Source organism: Urocitellus parryii, chromosome 6 (genome assembly GCF_045843805.1).
Source record: "Urocitellus parryii isolate mUroPar1 chromosome 6, mUroPar1.hap1, whole genome shotgun sequence".
Classification (NCBI taxonomy): domain Eukaryota; kingdom Metazoa; phylum Chordata; class Mammalia; order Rodentia; family Sciuridae; genus Urocitellus; species Urocitellus parryii.
Window position 1 is genome coordinate 102,067,675 of NC_135536.1, and position 22,649 is coordinate 102,090,323.

General features: G+C 33.3%; 1 protein-coding gene and 1 pseudogene across 3 annotated transcripts in view; one reads left to right on the top strand and one right to left on the bottom strand.

The window, feature by feature from the left end:
• Positions 1 to 22,649, bottom strand: part of Znf280d (zinc finger protein 280D) — a 122,265-nt gene that overhangs the window by 65,365 nt on the left and 34,251 nt on the right. For all 3 annotated transcript variants that reach the window (XM_026384801.2, XM_026384800.2, XM_026384802.2), the window contains 3 exons: positions 19,232 to 19,349; positions 14,805 to 14,975; positions 14,549 to 14,658 (listed from right to left, as the gene is read on the bottom strand). In XM_026384801.2, coding sequence (XP_026240586.2) covers positions 14,549 to 14,658; positions 14,805 to 14,975; positions 19,232 to 19,349 — 399 coding nt within the window. The remainder of the gene's footprint in view (positions 1 to 14,548; positions 14,659 to 14,804; positions 14,976 to 19,231; positions 19,350 to 22,649) is intronic.
• On the top strand, positions 1,327 to 1,726 carry LOC113180010 (ran guanine nucleotide release factor pseudogene; annotated as a pseudogene).

Below are 22,649 nucleotides of genomic sequence, written 5' to 3' on the forward strand. Positions count from 1 at the left end.
TCTACACTGAGCCACAACCCCAGCCCTCACAGTAACTTTTTTAAAGCAATATTTAAGATCCCTATGAAAAACAGCTGAATAATAAACTGCTGACAACCAAACATGGACAATGGCTATAGTGAATGAGGGAGAAGGGAAGGAGCAAAATAGCCTACAGGAGGGGAAAAAAAAGACAGGCAAGAAAGAAACTTAAGAAACGAGCACTAACGACAGTGAACTATTGTCCAAAATCAACTGGTTATCTTTTGTTCAGCTCCAGAACCCTTTTAGTTCTCACCCTTTACTACAACCCTTCACACAGCCTTATTTTCCTGGGCTGGCTAGTCTACAAATATTAAATGCCTTTAATGCTATTCTCATCTTTACATTTCCCAATACATAGGTCATCTTTCATAGCTTTGTTAGTGCCCTAAAAATTTAGGTAGAATTTTCAGAGCAAAGGATATGGAATGCAATTTTTAAATAGTAAAATAGGACTTCTCATACAAACATCCTACATAAGTCAACATTTCCCCACTTAATGGAATTCATCCAAAAGCCACCAACAACCAAATTCCACAAACCCGATTTTCACTGAAACTTAGATCCAGAGAAAATCCAGAGACCACAATATACAAAAGCACTACCCAAAGCATCCAAGAAAGAAAGCATGTAGTCAGAAGGAGATCAAAGACAAAGTGTCAGTAAAGGGAGTTGGGAATATAGCTCAGTGGTACTGCACTTGCCTAGCATGTGCAAAGACCTAAGTTTGATCCATAGCATCATAAAAGAAAAAAAAAAAAAAACACAAAACCACCACCACCAGCAACAACAACAACAAAAAAGAAAAACAGAAATATAACAATTTAAATATATATCCTGAAAGAGGTGACATGATAGGCATATCCTGAAGTGCAAGGATAGATAGATAGATAGATAGACAGACAGACAGACAGACAGGCAGGCAGGCAAACACGGATATAGAAGCTGGTCAAGAGCATGGCAGAAGAAGTAACCCAGACCTACTTTGGAAAAGGAAAGGAAAGCTGAAAAGGCAGTGCTATAGAAAGAAGCAGACACACACACTGCATTTGCAGGAAGTCTTCTGCCAAGCAAAGAATTATATAAACCCAACTAGCAGGCTGTGAGACTATACTAGAAATCTAGGCTCTCATCTAAACAAAAATACTTTCAGATAAAAGGAGGCTAATAACAGGAATATAAACAATTCTAGCAAAACATCAGGAAAATGTTATCCTGGAGCAGATGTAAGAAGAGACAGCAAAGCTGAGGAGATGTGTCCCCATGTGGGTTTCTCTCTAGAGCCTATACCCTAGTCCCAGGCCCATGGAGCCCACAAGAAACTACCCACTGTTTGAGGGTATCTTCTTCTCCATCCCACCCCCTGAGGCCATTGATGTAAGTGACCTCTGAACAGTCTCACACAACCAAGAAGTTTTCTGCCATTCAGTGACCAAGGAAAGCCTGTTGGGGCAACGTTTGGAGCTCCAGACCCAGGTGTGGGGTAAAGCAGCCACATAATTAACAAAGAATATGACACTGTACCAGGTCTTTCTGTGGCTGCCTCAGCACAAGACTGGTCTCTTGCTCAACTTCAATCAGGACCCCTCACCAACAACAGGTCATCTCCTGAACCTGGAAATCTGTCACCTCCACCATGAAGCCTGGATGACTTTTGTTGACCAGTCTGACACTTCATGATCCTAACATCTCTGGTTCCCAGTAAGAATGCTAAAGCACTGCATGATGTTGCTGAAAACTTAGAGATTGGGTTCTGAGAAGGGGAAAAAAAGAGGCCGAACACTTAGGTTTCCTCTTCCTCTTCCCTGTGCACAAACACAAAACATGCCCTTTCTACAGAAATAAACTTGCTTTAGAATCCCACCTCACCCCCAGAGAGAGATTAAGAAGTGGCACATCAAGGGAAAAAGGAGAGGGAAAAATGAATAACAGAGAGGTAAGATAAATTAGAGACAAGAATAGTAGTAAACAGATACTGCAAAATAAAAGAAGGGAAAGAGAGGCCAGTAATGAGAAAAGCAAGGTTTAAAAAAAGAGAGATTAGAATTAGAGAGAAAATGACAGATATAGCATGTAAAGGAAAATTCATTTTGGACACACAACTGTATGGAATAAATATTTTAAAATATAATTCAGGAAAACTGTGCTAAAACAAAGGAAGACACAAATATAAGGCAAAAGAATACACTGTACACCAGAGAAGACTGACTCAAACTTTCCATAGTAAGTTATGTCACTATAAAATTATTAATCTTAAAAAATATTAGTCTAAAAAAATTATATATATATATGGATTGGGATGTAGCTCAGAGGTAAGTACCCCTAAATCCCCAGTATCAAAAAAAAAAAAAAAGAAAGAAAAGAAAAAGAAGCTTATTACTTTCTAGGTGAGACCCTCTGCAATTTAGTGAGGCCTTGTTGAAAAAAAAAAAAAAAGGACTGGAATGTAGTTCAGTGGTAAAGAGCCCCTGAGATCAATTCCCAGTACCAAAACACAAAGTAACAAAAAACAAACAACAACCACAAACACTAAACACTAGAATAAAAAATAAATAAATAAATAAATAAAACACTTTTTTTGAACATTTTAAAATGTTAAGGATACATTCATGATACAGTTATGAAAGCTAGATTCTTCTGTATCACAAATATCAGCTAAGTAATGAAAGATATGGATTGAGATGTGATTACATATCTAGGACAGAAGAAGTTGAATAAGTGAAGATAGGATATGTAAAAAGTTTTATCAGTGGATACTAAACTACAGTTAGATAGGAACACAAGTTCTGGTATGCTATTATTACATAGTAGGGTGTCTATAGATAACAATAATGCACTGTAAACTTTAAAAAGCCAGAAAAAAGGGGTGGGGATTATGGCTCAGTGGTAGAGCGCTCACCTGGTGCGGGTGAGGCACTGGGTTCAATCCTTAGCACCACGTAAAAATAAATGAATAAAAATAAAGGCATTGTGTCTACCTACAACTAAAAAAATTTTTTTAAAAAGCCAGAAAATTTAAAGTTTTCACCATAAAGAACTGATAAATGTTTGCAGAGTAAAACATTAAACAATGGACACATATCAAAACATCATACCCCATTAATACGTAAAATTTTATGCTTTATGTACCAGTCAAAATTAATGTAAATAAAAACTAAAATTATAATGAATACTCTGGAAAAGTTTATATGACAAGCAAATAATTTACTTATTATTTTTAGTGTACCTCACTATCTATAGTATATCTTACTATATCATACACGTATTTTCAAATTTCTACCTAATAGTAAAGAAAACAACCTACAGACATTTTTGCTAAAGAAAAAAAAAGTATTCGTCAACACTTGGGCTTTACCATAAGAGGTATGGTTAGAATACCAATTAACTAATGATACAATGAGAAAAATTTCTAACTTTAAGAAATTCCTAAAGAATAAATGAAATAATGTATTTATTTAAAGCTTAGTTTTATGTTTGACACATGGAATCAAATAAATTATTATAGGACATTTTAATATTTTTCCATTGGGAAAAAACTGTGATATGATGAACTTTGATTTATCAAAAACTTCAATTTAAGTTTTTTAAATTATTGATCTAAAAATTACATTATTTTATGGAAATTATATTAAATTTTAACTGAAATATAAAAATATAAAAGCTAAAAAGTAAAAAAAAGTCCCCAGTTTTCTATTTTTTAATTTTTATGATCAACACATAATATTTATACATTTTTGCTGTTAATTACACTCACCCTATTATGCCATAGAACATAAGAATTTACTGTGCCTATAAAACTGTAACACTGTACCTGGTGACCATCTATTCCCTTACCCCTCTACTCGTCCCCATCTCTGATGACCTCTAGTCTATTTGATTTCTATGAGATCAACTTTTTAAAACTGCCCACTGAGTGAGATCATGTAGTATTTGTCTTTCTGTGCCTGAAAAACTCTCCAGTTTTAAACATTTCCTTCCTAGATTTGTGACTATGCTTTGAGACTTCATTATTATAAACACATATTATTCAATTGCATTCAATTTAGTTAAATAGTATTTCTTACACATTGTCCCATTTTATCTATCATAGAGATACCCTCCTTTCATAAAATGTTACAGTGTTCCATTACATAAATTTTTTAATATTTTGGTTATTTCCAGTATAAGTAATCACAAATAATGCTATAACATGTAAAAGTCACACTTGGAAGAAGGTTGCCAATCTCTCCAGGCCCAGAAGTGTGTTTTGCATGTTGAATTGATTCTATTTTGTATACAGACTGTATACAAAATAGAGGGGAAATAAGAACATTCATGTCTACTTGTATATGTGGAAAGAAAATCAGGAAGGATATAAAACTGGCAACCAGGTCATAAGAGTCAGAGGTAAAGATTCTTCAGGTACACTCCTTCCTATTTTTAATTTTTAATAATGTGACTTTGTTACCTAGTAAAAATAAATAAATAAATAAATAAATAAATAAATGTGACTAAGAGAACATAGTAGCAAGAGATCTTCCCAAAATGGTAGATTAGAGGCATTATACACTTGCCTGCATCTCCTTGAAACCAAATTAAAATAACTGTAACATAGTTGCTCACTGAGATGAATGACTATGGGAAAATACCAGGGTTCAACTGTGGATAGAGACTTGGAGAAGCCCAAATAAAATGGATTGTGGAAGACAGAATGAAACAAAATGTACCAGTGCCAATCCCAGGGAAGTATGCCCCTTCAGCAAAGGTAAAGAAGAAATAGAGTCCCAACAAACCTGACTGGCACAGGATCCAGCCTCCTGTAGAAATATAGGCTAAGCAAACAACAGTACAATTTGCATGTTGAATTGGCTCTGTAGAAGACCCCTGTACTTCTTTGCATATTCTCAGTTTTATAATTTGGAGCCATCTTAGAAAAGGTCCTATTGTCTGAGGTTACTTACTGCTTTAGCAATCAGCATGTACAGTAACAGAAGGTACGTCTCATTAGACCTGGCAGTTTGCCAGACTTAGCTCTCAGAGTCTGGGGAATGAGCAGTCGAGCAGTCACATGTAGCCAGGATTGGAAACACCAGCACCATGGGCTGTGGATTATGCAGAACTCACCACCATCCCTTCCACCACAGATCTTTGAGACTCTATATCCTCTCTCCATCCTTGGGGGGCATACAGGGACACTCCACAGAGCTAGTATTAGCTCTACCCTCCAAGTGCCAAGCTCTGAAGAGAAGATTTGGGGAGTTCCACATTCTGACATGCCATGATGTCAGCATCAGCTCTGCTCTAGAAGTGCATAACCCAAATAGCTCCAGAGAGAATTTGTTTCTAGGGAACTCTGCATTCCACACTAGCTCATTCTGGTGTACAAAGCAGCTGAGAGGTATTCCAACTGAATCAAGCCACAAATTACTACCATTAGTCAACTGACTAGTACCACAAAAGAAAGGAGTAAGCCCCAGTCTTTTCTCTGTCCAAGCAGCACACAGCCTAAAGACAAAGAAATTCTCTGATCAGCACAGACAAAGAGTTTCTATCCTTCCTGCTCATTTGGGCACCTGAAGGAAATGAAAATTTTCTTTTTTTTTTTTTTATTCATAGTTTTATTTTATTTTATTTTTTTTAACTCAGGGGTACTTTCAAAACTGCACTACATCCCCAGCCCTTTTCATTTTTTCAGACAGGTTCTCTTCAATAGTGGCTTTGAACCTGTTATCCTCCTGCCTCAACTTCCTGAATAATTGGGATTATAGGCATACACCACCACACCTGACTTAAGTTTTTTGTTGTTGTTGTTATTTTGATGTGCTGTTTTGTGGTTATTTCTCTTTTTTCCTCTTATTTTTTTTTTTTTTTTGGTATTGGGGATTGAACTCGGGGACACTTGACCCCTTAGCCACATTCCCAGCCCTTGTTTGTATTTTATTTACAGACAAGGTCTTACTGAGTTACTTAGCACCTTGCTAAATTGCTGAGGCTGGCTTTGAACTCTTGGTCCTCCTACCTCTGCCTCCTAAGTCACTGGTATTACAGGCATGTGCCACCATGCCTGTATTTTTCTCCTCTTTTTAATATGAAATATTTTTCTTCTTTTCCTTTCTCCCTTTTCTATTTTACTTTTCTCCAACTATATTTTATTCCCTTGATTAATTTTATTTTTATTATTTAACTGTTTATGTTATTTAATATTATTTTTCTTCTTTCTTTTCATTTGTTGTGGTATTACTGTTTTTAGTTGGATTTTACTTTATTTATCTATCTCATTTTTTCTTTCTTCTTTGTTCCTCTTCTTTTTTTTCAGTGATTGACATTGAGTCTGATTGTGTTGAACACATCAGCTGGGTGCTCTACCACTGAGCTACACTCCCAACCCAGCTGAGGAGAATTATGCCTTGCTCCGGCCACACTTAAATCTTGGCAGATACTTCAACTTAGAGAACAGGAGGAATAAAAGCCCACACACTACCCTGTCCCCAAGCAAGCATGGCAAGGGGATGGATCTGAAGTCCCTCTTGGGAACACTCACTACTATAACAAGAACAGAAGAAATAGCATAACTGTTATGGGCACCATACTTATGAGGGGCCTCAATATCTGTCATTCCCATACCCTATCAGACAGCATACTGCTGATAGGGCTGGAGGTGAGTGTGACAGTGGAGGGAGCTGTAACTGGCCATTGTTTCTCCCCATGAAACAACTAGCGATGCCCTGAATGTCTAAACAAAAGATAAAGGCTCCAGGACATCACCACAATTGGAACAGCCAGTAGCAGAACTGCTTCCAAGTTAACAGCCAAAATCAACAAAGCCCAGGGAAACCCCCAACACATACCTGATAGGGGCTTCGATTTCCACTGTAGGAGTAATCACAGAGGGTACACTCTATATCTATTGCTGTCTAGAGCAAAATTGCCTGAAATACCAGACAGACTACCCTCTTGTAAGTCCTATAAAGAAAATAAGTCACTTAGGCTCTGACATATTATATATTGTGTAAAAACCTTTAACCACAGCCAAAGAAGCCACAGGAAAGTACACAAGGAAGTACAAATTGAATTAAATTCAATACTAAATAGAAACCCAGTAACCCAGGGCTCACCAAGAAATAGTGGAAAAGAGTGAAAGATATCCATCCCAGCAGATGAGCAAATCTCAATATACAAACACAAGAAATATGAAAGCACAAGGCAGTAGAATAGCTCCTGAGGTTCATAAATCTCTAATAAATCTCTAATCCAAAGATATAAAAGTAGATGAACTACTTGACAGAGAAATTAAAAGAATATTTTTTAAAAAAAAAAACAGTTCAGTGAATTCCAAGAGGATATAAGAGCTGAATGAATTAAGGAAGCCAATGCAGGATATGAATGAGAAATTTGATAGACAGGGATTTTGAAACAGAACCAACGAGAATTCTTGGAAATGAAAAGCTCAATAAGTCAGATTTTTAAAAACTCACTTGAAAGCCCCACCAAAACATTAGATAGACCAAAAGAAAGAATAACAAGACTCAAAGAAAAAGTTGAAGAGTTATCAGATTCAGAAACTAATTTTAAAAAATCAGTAAAAATGAACATAATATACAAGATCTCTAGGATACCATTAAAGAACCAAACACAGGTATGATCAGAAAGGATGAGGGAGAAGAGCTACAGATTGAATGCACAGAAAGTCTATTCAGCGAAATGTCAGAAGATAGCTTCCCAAATCCTGGAAAAGACATGGATATCCAGGTAAAAGAGACATAAAGAGCCCCAAGTAGCCAAGCGCCATGGTGCTTGCCTATAATCCCAGCAACTTGGGAGGCTGAGATAGCAGGATCACGAGTTCAAAGCCAGACTCAGCAACTGCCAAGGCACTAAGCAACTCAGTGAGACCCTATCTCTAATAAAATACAAAATTGGGCTGGGGGTGTGGCTCAGTGGTTGAGTGACCCTGAGTTCAATCCCCCGTATCAAAACAAAACAAAACAAAACAAAAAAAAAAAACCCAAGTAGACATAACAAAAAGAAAAAAGAAAAGGAAAAAAAAAAGCTTACCCACAACATATTATATTTAAACTCCCAAAAGTACCTAACAAAAAATATTTATAGAGCTGCAAAAAAGAAGGGTCAAGTCATATTTTAAGACAAAGACATCAGAGTAACAGTGGATTTCTCAGAAGAAATTCAAAAAGGCCAGAAGGGCAAGGAATGATGTAATTCAAGGCCTAAAAAAAATAAATGCCAAACTCAATTACCATACCCAGCAAAGTTTCCCAAATCAAAGGAAAAATAAAGAACTTTCATGATAAGCATACATTAAATGAATTCCTGACCACTAAATCAGCATTATAGAATATACATAAGGGAATTCTACACAGAAGTGAGGAAGAAAGACTAACACAAAAATAATGATGCAGGAAAAAATAAATTTCAGTAGAATAGATTAGAACAGCTAATAAGAAAAAAAAAGGGGGAAAGAACCAAATAGTATTAATAAAACCATCAAATCTCTAAGAGGAATAAAAGAGCAAGACACAACATAGAACATTCAAAACAACTAGGAAAAAACTTCAGCCAGGCATGGTGGCACATGCCTGTAATCCCAGCACCTGGGGAGCTTGAGGCAGGAGGATTGTGTGTTCAAAGTCAGGCTCAGCAACTTACCAAGGCCCTAAGCAACTCAGTGAGACTCTGTCTCTAATAATAGAAAACAGGGCTTAGGATGTGGCTCAGTGGTTGAGTGCCCCTGAGTTCAATCCTTGGTACAAATAAAATAATTTTAAAAATTACAGAATAACAAGAAAAAAGTGCACACACACCTTTGAATAAGAATTCTCAACATAAATGGTCTTAATTCTTCAAATAAAAGGTGCAGATTAGCTCATTAGATTAAAAAAGAAGACCCAATAATATACATCCTAAAAGAAACTCACTGGCAAAAACATACACAAACTGAAAGTGAACGGATGGAAAATGATACTGTAAGCAAACCAAATCCAAAAGCAAACAGCAATAGCTATACTCATAGATGACAAAACAGACTTAGGTCAAAAACAGAAAAAACAAAGGTCATTACATATTGATAAAGGAAACAATTCATCAAGACACATAACAATTACAAACATATATGCACCAAACATAAGAGCACCAATTTTATATAATACTACAGGACACAAAGGGAGAGATGGCCCTAATATAATAATGAGTAACTGCAGTACCCACTTTCACCATACAGACCAAATAAAATCAACCAAAAAAACATCAGGGGTGAATTATACCATAGTTCAAATAACTTAACAGACATATACATCTAAAGGCTGCAAAACATATATTCTTTTCATCAGTGCATGAAACTTTTTACACAATAGATCATATTTTTGACCATAAAGCAAGAGTTAACTAATTCAGAAAAACTGAAATGATTACTTGTATCTTATTGTATCATGATGGAATGAAACCAGAAATTTGTAACAAGAAAAACTGCAGTAATTATATCAAAACATTGAGGCTAAAAATACACTGGTGAACAAACAGTAGGTTATGGAAAAAAATCAGGAAGGAAATTTAAAAATTCCAAGAATCAAATAAAAATGAAAACATAACATAGTAGAACCTGTGGGATACAGTGAAAACAATACTTTGGGGGAAGTTTATAGATATGAATGGCTATATTGAGGGAGGCAGAGGGAGCAGATCCCAAATAATAACCTAAGATAAATCTCAAGGTCTTAGAAAAACAAGAATAAACTAAGGGGCCAGGCACAGAGGCTCACGCCTGTAATCCCAGTGGCTTGGGAGGCTGAGGCAGGAGCATCACGAGTTCAAAGCCAGCCTCAGCAACAGTGAGCAACCCAGTGAGACCCTGTCTCTAAAGAAAATACAAAACAGGGCTAGGGATGCGGCTCAGTGGTTGAGTGCCCATGAGTTCAATCCCTGGTACCAAAAAAAGAAAAGAAAAACAATGAAACAAAGAGCTGTTTCTTTGTAAAGAAAAATGAAATTGAAAAACTTTTATCTAATTTAACCAAAAGAAAGAGAAGACCCAAATTAACAAAAATAGAGATGAAAAAGGTATACTACAAAAGACAACATTCATAAGATCCTTCGGGAAAATCTGGGAAAACTACATACCAAAAAAACTGGAATATCTAGAAGAAATGGAGGAGATTCTGGATACATATTTTAAAAATCCAAATAGATCAGTAATGAGCAATGTGACTGAAGCAGGAGAAAAGTCTCCAAACAAGGAAAAAGCCCAGGCCTAGACAGATTCGATTGTGAACTTCACCAGACTTTTAAAGTAGTAACAGCAATGTTTCTTAAGCTATTTAGAAAAAAAAAAAAAAGGAAGAAAATGTTTCCAAACTCAGCTTACCAAGCTAGAATTACCCTGCAACCAAGACTTGAAAATGACACAACAAAAAGAGAAAACTATAGACTAATATCCTTGATAAACATAAATGCAAATAAATGCAAAATCCTCAATAAAATACAAATCAAATTCAATGGCACATTAAAAAGCTTGTCCACAAGTTGGCTTCATGAAAGGGATGCAAGGATGGTTTAACACACACAAGCCAATAAATGTAACATAGCACATTAATACAAAAATTAATAGAGGATAAAAAAACATGATTTCATAGATAAGAGAAAAAACCTGATAAAATTCAGCAAAGCTTCATGATAAAATGCTCTGAATAAACTATATATAACACAATCATACTTTAACATAATAAAGGCTATAAATAACACACCCAAAGCCAACATCATACTGAATACAGAAAAATTGAAAGTGTCCCTTCTAAACTCAGCAACAAGGAGCTGGAGTTGTGGCTCAGCAGTAGAACACTCGCCTAGTGCATGCGGGGCCCTGGGTTTGATCCTCAGCACCACGTAGAAATGAATAAATAAAATAGAGGTATTGTGTTCAGCTACAACTAAAAAATAAACACTAAAATAAATAAATAAATAAACTCAGCAATAAGACAAGTATACCTATTCTCACCAATCTTTTTTTTAATTGATTTTTTTATAAATATGACAGTGGAATGCATTACAATTCATATTACACATATAGAATACACTTTTTCATACCTCTGGTTATATATAAAGTATATTGACACCAATTCATGTCTTCATACATGTTCCACCACTCTTATTCAATATAGTAGTACTTAAAACCTTATCCAGGCCAATCAGGCAACAGAAAGAAATAAAAGGGATAAAAATAGGATAGGAGGAAGTCAATGTATCCCTTGGTTACAGACACAATTCGATACTCAGAAAATCCTAGACTCCACCAAAATACTCTTAGAATTGACAAATTCAGCAGACTTGTAAGATTTTACAAAATGCACACACAAAAATCAGTAGCTTTTCTAGACACCAATAACAAACTCACTGAGAAAGAAATCAGAAAGCAATCCTATTCACAGTAGTCTCAGAAAACAAAAACTAAAATACCTAGGAATAAATAAAACCAAGACTGTGAAAGACTTCTATAATAAAAATGACCCCAAACAGGTATAAACAGAAAGAACTTGAGGGAAAAAGAAAAAAACTAATGGAACATGGGAAGGCTTCCTATGTTCATATTAGGAGAATATAATTTAAATGGCTATACCACCAAAAGTGATCTACATATACCATGCAATCCCTATGAAAATATCAATGACATTATTCATAGAACTTGAAAAAAATCCTAAAATTTGTATGGAATCATAAAAGACCTAGAATAGTCAAAGCAATCCTCAGCAGAATGTACAATGTAGGAGCCATCACAATACCTGATTTAAAAATATACTACACAGCTGTAGTAACAAAAATATGTACTGACATAAAAACAAACATGAAAGCTATGAATAGAATAGAAAAACAAGAATAAAGCCACAAATCTAGAGCCAACAGATTCTTGACAAAGGTGTCAAAAACATGTCAGAAAAAAGAAACCTTTTCAAGCTGGATAGAAAACTGGATATTCACTTGTAAAAGACTGAAAATACCAGACCCTATCTTACATCCTGAACAAAAATAAAGTCAAGATGAATGGATCAAAGACTTTAATGTAAGACCTGAAACTCTGAAACTACTAGAAGAAAACATAGGGGAAACACTTCAAGATACTGATTCAAACAATCATTGATTGCCTGAATAGGACTTTAATAACTCAGGGAACAAAAGCAATAACTGACAAATGGGATTATATTAAACTAAAATGCTTTTGCAGAGCAAGGGAACAACAGAATGAAAAGACAGCCTATAGAATGGGAGAAAACTTTGCCAACTACTCATCTAACAAATTATTAATATCCAGGACATATAAAGAACTCAAAAAACTTAACAAAAGAACAAGTAATCTAAATTTTAGAATGAGCAAATTATCTACACAGACACTTCTCTAAAGAAATACAAATGGCCATAAATACATGAAAAAATATTCAATATCTTCATCCATCAGGGAACTATAAATCAAAACTACATTGAGATTCTATCTTACCTTAGTCAGAATGCTATTATAAAAAAAAATCCAAAAATGCTTGCAAAGACATAGAAAAAAAAACCAAAACTCTTACACCCTTGTGGGAATATAATTTAGTACGTATAGACACTATGAAAAAGGGTATGAAAGTTCCTCAAAAAATTTTTAAAAAATTAAAAATGGAACTATCATATGATTCAACTTTATCAGTTCTGGGTACATTATTATTATCCAAAGGAAATGAAGTCAGCATACAAGAGATACCTACATATCCATTTTTACTACAGTACTATTCACAATAGCCAAGCTATGGAATTAGACCAGTTGCTGATCAACATGAGTGGGATAAAGAAAATATGGTATATATTATTCAGCCATAAAAATGAATGAAATCACATCATGTGCAGAAAAAAAAAAAAGATGAAATTGGAGGACACCATGTTAAGCAAAATAATTAAGAGACAGAACAAGCATTATATTTTTTTCTCATATGTAGAAACTTAAAAAATAGCTAGGATGTAGCACAGTGGTAGAGCCTAGCATACACAAAGCCCTGGATCCAGTCAAGTCTCCAGTACTGCCCAAAATACATAAAGATAACCAGGAAATAGGAAAGACAGTCTTAGGGAAGAGAAAAGGGACAAAAGGTAGGGGTCAGAAAGGAAGGACAAGAGAGGGCAGGAGAGTGGATGGATATGATCAAAGCACAATATATATACATGCATTGAAACATCACAGTGAAACTTCTTAATTTGTACAATAAGGACATATTAATAAGGACATATTATAAATTTAAAAATTAAAAAATTTCAAAAGAATAACTACAAGATTAAAGTCTGATCAGTTGCGGGGAGGACTGAATGTAGCCTTTTTTTTTGTCCTCTCCATCTATAATGCAAAACGTAAAAAACATCAGGTGTCTCACCAAAACATTACAAAGAGGAGGAAATTGAAAATACTCACAGGGGAATAGTTTCATATAGAACCTAAGCACTAAATTGAAGTGATTAGAGGCTACACTACACTACTACTAGAGCTGGAAGTGGTATAGATCAAATATAGTCTGTACATTAATAAAGAGCCTGTATTTGAAAATTTAAAAGGATCCCCTTACTTTTTTCTTTCTTTCTTTGTAAAATGCTACAAAAAAGTTGTGTATCATTGAAATAGTGAGCAAGAACTTTTCCTTACTTCTTTGCCACAGAACCCTTCTTTTTCTTATATAATCTATATTAACTTTTTCCCTGTCTCCTTCCTCCTTGCTTGCCTTTAAATCAGGATTCAAATAGAGTACAGACTAACTTTACCTAAGCACAGCAGAATATTGTAATGTCTACTAAAATGTTTTAAGCAGAGTGCTACCTTTAGTACTTCATTAGTACTTTAAAAAATCATGCTTCATTAGTACTTTAAAAATTCCTTAAAATCTGAATTTCAGAGACTCCTACAACAATAAAAAGCTCAAACTAGTTCAAGAGAATTATATATACTATGCTCTGGACTGTGTTAAAACAATTATTTTATATGAAACACTTCACCATTTGAAGTTTATGTCTGAGTACTAAAAATTAAAATGTAAAAACTCAGATTTTCAAAAGTAATGTGACATGTACATGTTAGTGATTATGCAAATATAAGGTAACAAAATATCTAAGTTATTAAAAAATTAAACAATAAATGTTTTCTAAATTTGAAAAACAATGTGACCAATAAAATTGATTTTTTAAAAATAAAACAAGAATAAGCATCCATTATAAATATATGAACTTAATTTCTTAAATCTGATGATTAAGGAATGCCAGTCTTACATAGTTACTATGAAAGCAAATTTTTATCTAAGCTAAATAGAAATTCCATTATGAGAAGATTTCTGATCTAAATATTGAGATAGACCATATTGACTGTAAATCTCAAAAAACTCCTTTTTGAGAGGGGGAGTCTCACTATGTTGCTCAACTGGCCTTGAATTTGTAATCCTCTATCCTCATCTTCCCAAGTAGTTGCAAATATAATCGTGTGCCACCATGCCTGGCTTCAACCTTTATAAAAATTAAATTCTGAAAGCTTTACCTTCATGTGATTTTTCAAAGGATCCAAAAGATTGAAATGAATATTGCACTTTGGACAAGCTCTTGGAAAAGGTGTTCCATTTTTAGATTGATTTGATGACGTGTTTGCACCTAAAATAAATTCAGAACATTTATGATTCAAAACTCATCACTTTTTAACATTAAATAATCACTGATAGTTTCAAAATATATAATTTCTACAATTTATGTATAAATACTATAGTAATTTTTATTTATATGTCAGACTTCATATTCACCTTTTGATGGCACAGCCTGGGAAGATGTCAGTGAAGGAGATTTATCTGAAGAGAATTCAGCTGGAGAATTTGTTCCAGAAACACCCTCACAGGGCTTAGGCTTTTTTGGATTAACACTGTTTACTTCAGAAGCAGAAGGACGTTTTGATAAAAATGAACTTTCATTCACACCTACAATGATTTAAATAGTAGAAAAAATATTTTAGAACACCTAGAATACTACTCATAACTAAGTACAAATACTTTGGAGTTAATTTACAGATAATATAATTAATTACCATATCACACAAATAACAACAAAAATTAAGTGATCCAAACTCAGGGCATATACAGAAATAGTATAAACATTTATTATAAACTCCAAGAATTAAGATAATTTGTAAAATAACCTTTCTATGCAAGAAATTCTAAATGTGGCTTCAAACAGAAATATATAAACTGCTACTATAAAAGAAGCCAGACCAAAAATTTTAAAGCAGAAAACACTGAACCAAGTTCCTAGAAATAAATTACTTTTGGATACTTAAATGTGTTAGAATTTGTTTAAAAATAAAAAAGAAAATCTGACAATAACTTTTATTTGTTCCAAAAACTGATACCCTCATATGCTTTTTTATTTAGCAACTTAAAATGTCTACTGCATTGTTAGCTCTTTCCTCACCTAACAAACTGAAGAGTGGTCTACTGACAGCTTTAGGTGATTTTAACCACTTATTGCCATGTACAAAGTGGAAACAACTAAGTTTGAATAATATTTTACTCATTCATATGAAAGGGCACATAATGCAGGGAGTCAGTATAAGGATTTTCATACTATGTTCCCCAGAATTTAATGGGTTCATTTTAGGGAATATATTGGGTCATGTCTGCCAAAAAAAAAAAAAAAAACACTTTTCCATTTTATTTATTAGATATTCACATAAAATTTTGTTTGTACAGGGATTTCAATTAAAAAAAAAAAACTCTTCCATTTAAAAACCATTACCTTAAGGATAAAGGATTTAGACCTATTTAGAGCATTACTAAGAGAAATGGGGATATTTAGACTATAACCAAGCCAGGCAAAGTCCTTTTAGAAAATAATACACAATGGGCTTTGTAAAAATGGATTCTAAAACTGTACATCATATTTTAATAATGCCAACTATACACTAAAAGTAGAAGCAGTGAATAAACTAGAAACATTCTAGGCTTTTAAGTCAGACAAGATAAGTTCAAATCCAGACTATGTCACTCTCTAGCTATGCACTCTTAAGCTTATTTAATTAATTTCTTTGAGTTTCAGCTTCCTTTTTTTGTAAAATAAGTTATAATGCCTTATTTTACAGAGTTATTTAAGAAAAAGATAATATACTTAAAATACCCCAAGAAAATATTTGGTACATAAAAAGCACTCAGTAGAAAGTGAAAGCTACTATCATTACTAACTAAATATTTTCCATCTTTATTTTAGAGGGGAAAAAAATTATTCCAACAGATAAAATAGTAAGAGCAAATATGCCATAAAAATAAAGAGTATTATACTAGTTAGCTTCTCTGTTCCATCCTTTGAGATAACATAAAAATGATCTCCTACTAATGAAGCACTCTATTACAGACTGCAGGTCCATAAGAAAGATTCCATGAGGTCCCTTTAGCATTCTTGTGAGATGTTTAGGTTACCCGAAAAACCACTAAGTGCTAGCATTTCGAATGAATCAATTGATTTTACAACAGGCTAAATAGTAGAAATAGATTGTTTTAATGGAAGAATTTAACAGAAGAAATCTCAATGTTAAAAAAAAGTCACTTGCATTTGATTGAACTTCTGATTCTTTAACTTATCTCTGTTCTTTTAGGCTGTGCTATTCCCTACTTTCAAGAAATTCTATCTCTGCCAGTATAAATCCTATACTCATTCAAGATCAAACTCAAATTCAATCTTCTCTGAACCCTCATAATTTCTACACAGTGTGTTACTGAACATCATAGTACATATAATTATTCATATTTATCTTACATAACTGCTGTCATGTCATTTAAACCTTATAAATGCATTTTTAAATTTACTTATCTTATTTGGCCATCAGAAAAGCCCTGAATAGAATGGCAATCATATATTCAGAATACAGGCAACAATAAATGTTAGCGAGGATATGGGGAAAAAGGTACACTCATATATTGTTGGTGGGACTGAAAATTGGTACAACCACTATGGAAAGCAGTATGGAGATTCTTCAGAAAACTTGGAAGGGAACCACCATTTGACTCAGTTATCCCACTCCTCAGTTTATACCCAAAGGACTTAAAATCTGCATATTAGAGTAATATAGCCATGACAATGTTTATAGAAGCTCAATTCACAATAGCTAACCTATGGAACTAATCTAGGTATTCTTCAATAGATGAATGGCTAAAGAAAATGTGGTATATATATTTAATGGATTATTACTCAGCTTTAAAGAAGAATGAAATTATGGCATTTGCCAGTAAATGGATGGAGTTGGAGAATATCATGCTAAGAGAAATAAGCCAACCCTGAAAAATCAAAGGCCAAATGCTTTCTCCAATACCTGGATGCTAATTCACAATAAGGTGGGAGGCACTAGAGAAGAATAGCATTACCTTAAATTAGGTAGAGGGAGGTGAAGGGAGGGGAGAGGAGGGAAGGTGATGTGGGGATTGGAAGGATCATAAAATGAAACAGACATTATTACTTTATGTATATGTGATGGCATGAGCAATATGTTTCTACAACATGTACACTAAGAAAAATGAGAAATTATATCCCACTATGTATATCAAAGTGCATAAATGCATTCTCCTGTCATGTATAACTAATTAAAACAAATTTAAAAATTAAAAAGAAAAAAAAGCCTGGAATAAACTATATTAAAAATTAAAATAAAGGGCTGGGGTTGTGGCTCAGTGGTAGACTGCTCACCTAGCATGCATGAGGCATTGGGTTCAATCCTCAGCACCACATAAAAATGAAATAGATATTGTGTGTCCACCTAAAACTAAAAAAATAAATATTTTTTTAAAAAAGAATTTAAGTGAAATCTCCAAATGGCTGATTCAGGTATGGTGAATGAATGCACAATATAAGAAAAATGAGTACTTCTACTTTAAATAATATCAGAAAACAAAAGTGGAAAGAGGTTAACTGACTAAAAATTCTCCAGATTAGAGGTTCAAACCTACTTCTTTCAAATTACTTTATTTACTGCTCAGACTAAAGTTTCATTCTCTATATCAGAAAACCTGGCTGGAGAATAGGTGTCATTTTCCTTACTTTTAAGAAGTTTCAAGGATTCAGATCTTTTCTATGAATAAAAGTCATGTGTTTTGTAAAACCAGATTTAGCACAAATATATCCCCGTTTCTCTTTGGGTCTTACCTATTTTATTAACTAGAAGTTTACTAGGTATGTAGTGACACCAAGAGAAGTGAGTATCAAATATTGCTGAAAAGAAAAACAGTGGTGTACATCTAAAATCGCAATGACTCATGAGGTTGAGGTAAGAGGATTGAAAGTTTGAGGGCAACTCAACAACAGCTGGTCTCAAGTAAAAATATTTTTTATAAAGCTCTGGGGATATAGTAGCTCAGTGGTAGAATGCTTGCTTAGCACATGTAAGGCCCTAGATTCAAATCCTCTATACCACACAAACAAAAAAGAAAAAACATTAAGCATTATTACTATGGAAAAAGAATGGACAGAAGTTGAGTTTGGTAGATTCTTCACACTGATCTGTTTAGTAAACAACCTAACCTAAAAACTCCAAAAAATCATATACATCTCTACTTCATCAAATATTTGAAACACATATAAATTGCCAGTATATAAAGATTAACTACTTTGATTACAGAAAATTTTCAATAAGACAAAATTCATACTATACAAATGTATTTTGGATTAATGAAGAATTTTGTTATACCCTCAATGAACTTTAAATCTTCTTCAATAGGTAAATTTCATTACTTCTTCAAATAGCATTTACTGAGTATTTACTATGTACAAATCATTTCTTTAATGTGGTTACTTTACACTAACACTTTAAAATCATGTTTTACTATCATATTGAGACCATTTATTGAACTAGAGTGACACTAACCTAATGAAGAAATCAATATTAACAAACACTTTTTCCCCTAAGTGGTCGTAGAAACTAATTTTTAAAATAGAATATTTAGGGCATATGGGGACCTCTCTAATTCATATAAATTACTTTAAGGTGTTAAGTTTGGCTCCAAGTGAGAATGAGTTCAAAGAAGTTTAGCCAAGATTTTATATAAAGTCACCCAAAAAGGCATTCAAAAACTATTAGCACAACTCCATGTTACAATATATGAAAGACTTCACAAGAGGGTATGAGCTTCAAAATAGAAAGTTAATTTCATAAGCAAATTCATCATAACTTTTTGGAAAAAGTACTAATACCAACCTGCTATAGAAAGTGTTGGTCCCCCTTGGTAATGTGATAATCCTGTCTCCTGGGTCAAGTCAAATAGTAACTCTGAAGAATTATTAGATACAACTGGAGATGAGCTCATTATGTAACCCTGTTAAAATATTTCAGAGAAAGGATATTACATTTATTCATTAGAGTTACAATTATTTATCATAAAATTTATAAATGCAAATTAATTATATGCCAATATTCTAAGAATAACCTTTGATGCCTCAATTATTAATAAGCTTAAAAACACAAAGATGATTTCTAATTTGCCAAAATTATAATTTACTAAAACTTTGAAAGCAAGCTAATAGAGCTGGTCTATTCCTGACTAGCCAATTAATTTGAAGGAAAAATTATAGTCCAACATTTTCAAGATAAAAGTAAATCCATTTTACATTAATAGTGATACACTCTGAGAGGGATTCTAAAAATGCTGTATCACCATCAAAAAGCAAATAATAGAACTGGGAAAAATCTTGGGCTAAACAAGGAGACAAGTATAAAACATATTAACATGGTTATAAAAATTAAAAGCTCTTGTGCCTCTAAAAAATTCTGCATCCTGGTGTCTGGGGTGTGGCTCAGCGGTAAAGCACTTGCCCCCCACACGTAAGGCACTGGGTTCGATCCTCAGCACCACATAAAAGTAAATAAACAAAATAAAGATACTGCATCCATGTACAACTAAAAAATATTTTTTTTTAAATCCTGCTTTCAAAATATCAATACAAACAAACAGAAACATTAAGGATGAATATATCACACAATATGAATTTTAGAACCATCTTTCTTGGAGAATGTTATAGGTCAGAAAAGACTAGTCCCCTCACTTTTCCTCTCATGCCACAGAAAGCTGTGGTAGGCCAATCTCCCATTTTATAAGGCAAATATAAAAGCAACCTGGCCAGTAGGCTGAATAAATAAGAATGCCAAGCAGACAGGGAATAGAATAGAAGTTATTTACAGAAGTGATCTGGGTCAGCAGCCCTGCTCCTAGAGACCAGAGCCTCAAAGGAAATTTCAGCCCTTCCATGAGGAGAAAGGGTGGGTCAAACTAGCAGGAAGATCTCAAGAAAATAGAAGTGAAAAGTATGAGATGAACCATGCTGTGGTCAAATATACAGTAATATATACATTTATATGAAAACATACACATATATTTATTATAAATAATTATGAAAATTGTGGTCAATAAATTTAGGGATATAATATTCAAATAGCATTGTATATTAAGAATACTGACACATACACAAAACACACACCACAATATTATGCTCCAATGCCATTTTCATAAAAGACAATCATTGTTGAGAGTAAGCCGGACCACTCTACATGTTGTAATATATAGCAAGCAAGTTTTTAGATTAATAATGCTTAAAAATCAAACTGGAAAAAAAGACAGTTACTTTTAGGAAAAAAAAAATGGGCAAAGGACATAAACTGAGATAATTCAAACTAAAATGCAATGGCCAATGTATTCAAAATACCTTTTTTCCAACATACTAGTCAAAGAAATACAAATAATAGTGTTTACTGAATTGGCATTCTTCAATACTGCAAAATATATAATTAGCGGCTACTCTTAAGAGTATCAAGATCAAAAAAAGAATTAATAACTGCAGAAAACATAAGACTAAGAATAAACTACAAGGTGAGATCATGAATAGGATCCTGGGAAAGAAAAGAAACATTAATGGAAAAACTGGTGAAATTCTAATAAGGTCTGAGATTTAGTTCATGTTAATTGCCTGTGATAAAAAGTTAACATTGGGGGAAAATGGGTAAGAGAAATATAGGAACTGTTTGAATTATTTTTTTCTTGTAAGACTAATGGTAGAACTGTTATTGATATATGGTTCCCTAAGCAGTGGGAGGGAGGGGAAGGAAGGGAGTAAGGGAGCAGGAATGATGTGGAATGAGTTAGACATCATTACCCTAAGTATATGTATGAAGACATGAATGGTATGAAAATACTTTGTGCACAATCAGTGACTTGAAAAATTGTGCTCTATATGTGTAATATGAAATCAACTGCATTCTGCCATTGAATAAATAAATAATTTAATTAAAAAGACTAATGATAGTTTGAATAAAGTTAAAGTTTAAAAATGATGACTGGGGATGTGGCTCAAGCAGTATCGCACTCGCCTGGCATGCATGGGGCGCTAGGTTCGATCCCCAACACCACATAAAAATAAAAAATAAAGATATCGTATCCACCTAAAAACTAAAAAAATAAATAAATTTTTAAAAAATGATGGATGAAACATTCACTACTGGCAAAGTAGGGGTTATATTTTGGTATAATCTGCATAAAAATGTTAGCAGTAGTTACACCAAAGCCTTTAAAAGGTTCACATGATTAAATTATTCTACATTCAAGGATTCATGATAAGGAAATGAAAGTGTAATGGAAAATTATTTATAATAGCAGAAACATTAAAACCTATATATCCAACAATAGAGGAGTGGTAAAATAAATTGATGGATAATCACACAACTATTAACATCAAGATTTTGAGAAATAATCAATGATATGATCCAAGTAGAATGTTCAGTAAAAAGTGAAATACATATTGACATATACAACATGGTCCTAATATATTCTTCTCTCTTTTCTAAACTTTCCTCACAAAATACATATTATTTCATAACAAAATTTGAAGTATTTTGTTTATAAATTGAGGACTGATCAAGTTTAAGAATTTTGCTCTGTTACTAACTTTCCAATTGACACAGGATTGTTAAGAAGTTATAGAAATAAGTTATTACTGTAACAGAAGTAACATCTAGAATTTAGGGCCAAAAAGGCAGATATATGGATATTTGAGCCTTAAAATGTAGTTTAAAAAAATCAATAATGCCATACTGAACTATAACTAAGCAAAATTTTACTTCAATTTAAATATTTTTTCTAAATAATATGCACATTAAGAATTGAAAATTTCATTTTCTAAAATAGTTCTTTTAACATAAGTATAATAAAGTTAATGCTGTTAAACACTTTTCTAGAAGAAAACTCTGGTTAATTATCACAATTTCAGAGAGCAGGCAATCCACTAATCAACAAATAACCAATTAAAATAATTCTCCAATTGAGAATTTTTAATATATTATAAAAACAGTCCAGAAAAATGTCATATACAATAATAAGAGTAGAACAAGCACTTTACTGGCATTCAGAAGCTATTCATTTTTATTTAACTATGTAACCTTGGGCAATTCACTTCTGAACTTCAAGTTATTCATCTTCCGACAAATAATGGCCACAATTATGTTTATATGTAATTGCTCATCATAGTAAATATATCAAGTAGTCATCACAAAAGGACTAATAAAGCCCTTCCTGGTTGAGGAAGGTTCCCAATACAGCACCATTTGTTTTGGATGGAGCCGAAATTAG